The sequence below is a fragment of the Macadamia integrifolia genome, unplaced genomic scaffold, assembly GCF_013358625.1.
Source record: "Macadamia integrifolia cultivar HAES 741 unplaced genomic scaffold, SCU_Mint_v3 scaffold_239A, whole genome shotgun sequence".
NCBI classification, from domain to species: Eukaryota; Viridiplantae; Streptophyta; class Magnoliopsida; order Proteales; family Proteaceae; genus Macadamia; species Macadamia integrifolia.
Window position 1 is genome coordinate 29175 of NW_024870653.1, and position 6000 is coordinate 35174.

General features: G+C 36.9%; 1 protein-coding gene across 3 annotated transcripts in view; it reads right to left on the minus strand.

Moving 5' to 3' along the window:
• Nucleotides 1-6000, minus strand: part of LOC122071493 (aspartic proteinase 36-like) — an 88288-nt gene that overhangs the window by 15055 nt on the left and 67233 nt on the right. The window contains exons 9-12 of one of the 3 annotated variants that reach the window (XM_042635850.1): nucleotides 3733-3808; nucleotides 2358-2429; nucleotides 558-654; nucleotides 236-391 (exon numbers count right to left, since the gene is read on the minus strand). In XM_042635850.1, the coding sequence (XP_042491784.1) occupies nucleotides 379-391; nucleotides 558-654; nucleotides 2358-2429; nucleotides 3733-3808 (258 nt within the window). In that variant the 3' untranslated portion in view covers nucleotides 236-378. Of the gene's footprint in view, nucleotides 1-235; nucleotides 655-2357; nucleotides 2430-3732; nucleotides 3809-6000 lie in introns of those variants that run through there. The other 2 variants (XM_042635849.1, XM_042635848.1) reach the window with 2 other exon arrangements.

The following is a 6000-nucleotide window of genomic DNA, read 5'->3' on the forward strand; positions in this document are numbered from 1 at the left end:
GACCAACACCTCACAATTAAACAGGCCATGAGATTAACTTTCCTTGGACCTATCTATCAAAGAAGAAAAATTAAAGGATAATAGAGCCAGAGAAATAGTTTAGATTAATATTTTCTTCTATTCATGGAATGCCAAAACATCATTCCTTGTGGCAGAAAAAGAAAATGCTGGCTTGATGAAAGGATGGGATTTCCTTTTGATAAACCAACATGTCAATTTGGTGGCACATCTCAACTATATGGGAATGTATGGGACTTTCCCCATGTTTTTCAATTCAAACAATCCCGAACATCGACTCTTCATTACAGAAATGTATGATTATCAATCTTTTATAAGATACTCCATTATATGCACAAGGATAGACATGTGTCCTGTCTCTCAAAAATGTACACTGAAAAATATTGGGGGCTGTATAAATAAAAACGACTATCAAGTGCACATTTGAATAAAAAATTATGAAACAACAAAATCAATGGAACTCAAACAACCTATTAACCACAAAAAAAAAATCAGTCAAATTATGCAGCATGAACGTTAGTAACAAGAATGTTACAAACCTTCCCATATCAGGACTCCAGGCAGAAGAAATATCATGGTAACCTACTTGAAATGAAGCTCGAGTCTGATCATTCTGCATTTTAATGGTGGAAGAACCTGGAATCAAACATGACCAAATCAATACAACGACAACAACAACTCAGCCTTTTCCCAACTGAATGGGGTGGTTACATGGATTTGTCAAAAAAGAGGGAAAAGGTGAAACAATAAAGAAAAAAAGTGAAACAAAGCAATGTAACAAGGGAAAACATGACCAAATCAACAGGAAAGCAATATCCTGACTGCAGCCAACTGCCATCATTGATAACTTTTCAATTTATTGCTTGAGGAAACTGAAATATGCAGAGACTAAGCACTGGTGTTCATGATTTCTTGAAAAGCATTACCCTAATATATAAGTCAATGATATATGCCCAGGGTCTCACTTTTTAAATGAAAACATGGCTGAAGAATTTGATTAACCTCCTTGGATCAATATATTCACCAATAACATGCTTCTCGAAAGTATGGTTGTCAAGGTGACTTAGCATTGAGCTGTGTTGCTAGAAGCTAGGCAGTTCCTCAACTTAACACATTCACAAAAGGTGATCGCCTTGGATACCTTGGGCCGCCTAGGTACCTGGGTGAGTGCCTTTTTCTAAGATATACAATGATGCTGTTTCTAACAATGCTTTAGTTTTACCAGGTATCATGTAGAGGAGAAGTATGGGATCACATTGTTAAAAATAAAAAAGAAAGAAAATAAAATAAGAACAAGAAAGTCAAAAGACTGATCAAGTTCATTTTCACTGTTCGCAACTTCAACACAGCTTTGCCACTAAAACCCTAACGGCTACACCCCTAATGATGGCACCTGTGATTACAGCAGCACCCTTGATTCCTTCTTCTAACTATATTATACAGTTTGTGTGCAAAGTGCATTCTGCTTCTGGAACATATTTTTTTCATAATTGCTACATTTTTCCTTTTATTTCTGTTCCTGCTATTCTAAATGTAGTAGTTTACTGCTATTAGTTTGTGTGCATACTGCTTGCTTCTAAATTTATTCGCTGTTACTGTTATTACTTTTTTTTTTTTATCTTAGTAATTTCTTTAGGTTGTGTCAGCTGATTGAGTCTAATCAGTTATTCTCTTGGATAATTGCTATTTTGATTGTGTAGATTGCTTGATCACGTATCCAAGTTATCTTTGATTTCTGGAAATGGATTAGCTTACTATACTCGATATAATGGATACATAAAAAAATACAAGGGTGCTTAGACAATGCCTGGGCTGGTGCCTTGTTGCCGAAGCGCTTGGGCAGCACTCTCCTGGGCAACTTGACAACTATGGAGAAGTATCATAAGCTAGAGCGAATTAAAAATGATGTGTATCCATCCAAACATCCCTACTCCAGCCTTTCCACTTGGAAAATAGAGAAAGAGGAGTTAATTTAGCAGTTCAAAATTAAGAAAAAAAACCTATGCATCACATTCCTTGTCTAGGGATTTAAAACCTCAAATTAGATTTCAATTGGGACTGCATAATCACAGACTTCAAACCGGTTATGTTCTAGGTGATATTTTAGAATTGGATGATTCCATGCACAGACCTAGTTGGTTTAGTTAATTACTGGGGGGTCAAAAAGAGAAAAAGGTCTAGATAGTTTAGCATCAGCTACTATGAAGAGCACAATAACGAGGAAAATGGACAAAACTATGCACTGATTGATGGCAAAATATCATGATTTCAACAATCAAAGAAGGATGATTCTAAAAAATGTAAATAAATAAAAGAGAAGCATGAAAATTGTTACTTACAGTTGTATTCAGTCCACCCAATGGTCTGATTTTCAAGATCATATATAACTAGCTTATTTGATAAGACTAAATCTGCAAGATGTTGTCAATAATCAGGTTCACCATCTAGCGATTGAAGATTTTGTCTCTATATATGTCTCCCATTCATCAATCTTGACTCATCATAAGCAAGATGCATCATAAGAAAACAAGAACATACTACACATGGCACATATAAACATACTGGTAGCCAGAGAACAAAGATGGGCATAAATGCTCCTCCACATCAAACAATCCATGTTCCACATTATAGTGTAAGCAGAATCTAGTAACAACATTTCTTTTTTTAGAAGCAGAGAATTTTCCTCAATAGCCTCCTAGTACAAAGGAATACAAAAAAGACAGAAACAGTGCTCTTAAATGCTATAAACACGATATGAGGTGTTCCACTGCTTAAAAGGTAAGGAACTGGCATAAGGGTATTAATTGTAAACCCCATGAAGCATGACTCTTTAGTAAATAAACAAATGCATAGAATATATGACATATTCATACAAAAAGAAAAGAAAATGAAAGATTTAGTGGGAAATATAAAACACACATGAAATGAATATCATTTGAAGGAAATACATGTTAATTAAAGCGTACGACCCCAACATTTTATAGTTTGAGGCATGCATGTCATTTAATCTCACACTAGGAACATAAACCTTAAATCTTGGGGCTCTTCCTTCATGCTTGCCCAAAAGTCTGAATACATAAGCCTCACCTTTCAAAACAGGGGGAAGAAGTTGCTGAGAAGACATAACCAGGCTCTAAAATCCACATTATTATCTTGATAGCCTGAGGCAATGAGATATCAAGACCCATAGATGTTGGGGATACGATGTCTTGCATAGTGTTCTAAATAGGTATTTTGGTAATGTGTGCCTATTCACATTTCACTATAAATTTGTAGAGTTAATTCTCTATAATCTGAAAGAATCGTGAGAACGAGCAGCTGTAACCCTATTCTCCACTGATAGTAAAGTAAATCTCATCTCTCTGTGGATGCGGAAATCTTGCCGAACCACATCAATTGTTGCATTGGGTTATTGTTCGTCTGCAATTTCCATTCGTTTTCTGCATCGTTATAGGTTTTCGTTTTTACACTAATAACCAGTACTATGGCAAGCTTAGATGAAAATTTCATCTCACAATGCTTCATTAACCAAGAGATTGGACTCACTACAAAATCACTGATTTGAAAATTGGGTAATTTCAGTCTGTTTCAGTCGAAATATCATAAGACATGGGAAAAACCAGCTTCTTAAGATAGTGAATATACTCAAGAGACAGTTCACAGAAATGAGGGCTTCAGTATTGAAACATGAATACATGAATATTTGGAGCATACCTCCCAAGAGATTCAAATCCCTCGCCTCTCTGGACTGATTTCCACTATTTTGCCAACCAATGCACCACGTTTCTCCCTGGAAATATATCAACAAATAGAGTACTGTAAAGGATGGTCACAGAGAAGATTAACAAAGGACATTGAAGAACACAAGAAAATCTACATAATAAAATAATAATAATAATAAAGTTGACTAAATACATACTATACTTTATTAATAATCATAATTCATTTTATAAAACAATGAGAAATTTCAGTTCAAAATAACAAGCGATTATTGAAGTAGGAACTAAGAATCAAATAATGACAATAAATAGTAGAGAAAATACTTCCAGGACACCCGTTGTCAATATCCTATCCATCACTTGCATTTTCAGCCACATGGATTGGTGATTTGGCAGGCTAACTGTTCGAAAGGCTTAGCACTCCTCTGATAAACTACTTGGCAAGTTTGGTGGTCTATCTCAACTATATGGCCCATCATGCATGGATTTTACTACTTCATATTTCATTGGGTCCTATTGAGTTCAGTTTTCTCACTGACTTTTAAAAGTTCTTTTAAACCTTCACAATTATGAACACACGTCTCAAGTTTTCTTAAAAGTTTGACCATAAAGTGGGTGGTGGTGTGAGCAGCATGTCCAAATTTAGGGCCCACCAAAGCAGCCAAGTGGCAGCAATCACGGGTGTGAGTGTCAGACTTAGGAAAGCGAACATCAAAAACCCCTCCTAAACAGTAAAATGAGTAATTAATTGAGAACTATTTTTTTTACATGGATATGGATTAGAATTATGTTTAAAGGTCTCACCGACGGATGAAATTTAAGCACTTCTCATTTCTTACATCTTTCAGAGTAATTAATTACATCTTCTTGATCTAGAAAGAGGGGTTTTTTTAATCACTGGAATGCTCCTCTGAAAAATTAAGGACATTCTACTTGTTTTCCTGAGCATTATGGAAAAAATCGCATCCAATTTGGACTTAAAACGAGCAAGTCATGGACTCTGCAAAGTTGGGACAGTCAAAATAGGGGCATTCTTGTCATTTCACACAATTTTCATGACATGGCACTTAACGTGGTGGCGGCATGATCTTTCTGAATGTAACAAGCCCATGATTCGATTTCCCACCATCTGATCGTGCTTCCAGAACGTGGGTTACAATATTGTCCATCAGATCTTCACTGTTCCATTCATGAGTAAGCAGGAGCCACAAGTGCCCATGAAATGGCATCTTCTACCCGGTGCACCGTGCTTCATCATACACAGGAGCAGATCAAAACGTGGAGTGGATCTCTTCCCTCAGATCAGGATTTCATGTCGTGGCTGACTCATGGATGTTGACAGAATATTTGGCATCTTGTAAAACATGGGAAGAGCAGCGATCATTGGATCATAATCCGATAATGCGGGGCGAGTGTGAGTGCTCGTATTTGAATCTTCTCTACCCATGTACCTGTGCAAGAAAACCACAGAACAACCTCTTGATATATTGTAGCACTGGCAGACACAAGCTGGTGCACCTACACATTGAAAATGCCAATGATGGAATCTCTCATGTCAGCCAACCATGCGCCTACGTGCACGTTAATGGAAGCCACCGATTTGGTTTCTGATGACATATTGTCATCCCAGCCACCCAAAAACCGATCCAATGTACGCGCATGTATAATGTCAAATGCCCTGAAACAATCTAGGGCATATCTCACTTATTTTAATGAGTATTGAGGACGGTTTGCGCAACTATACTTGTGAAGGAATGGTGCATCATGAGAAACCTCTTTTGCCAGAAAAAACTGCAGTAACTTGCTTACTTTTTTGAAAACTCTCCTAATTTGCTTCTTTTGGGTGCGATGTTTATAAAATCTTTGTAGCTTCCTCGTCCAGTATCAAAATTGCACGGCTCTAGTTGCATATGAAAGAAGACTTGACGAACTACGTTCCTCATGATATTTCTTCACCCAGATCGGCCATTAACCACTCCAAATTTTACTGTACAGGGCCTTCACCTGCTGCTTCCACCACCTTCCTACATGCATTACGTCCACCAACAAGATAATCCATCACCCAACCTACTTTCATAAAAGGAGGAACAAGATAACAACAGAATATAAGTCCTCCTGTTCTATCTGGCCTATAATGTTGCCTTCTCATTCCTATTTCTCAATGATCGAGACAATTGGCTGAATCCCGTGAAACCATTTCACAGAAGTTCATTGATATCTTCTTTTTATAAAGCAAATCGACTTCGATTCTTGAATAATCTAC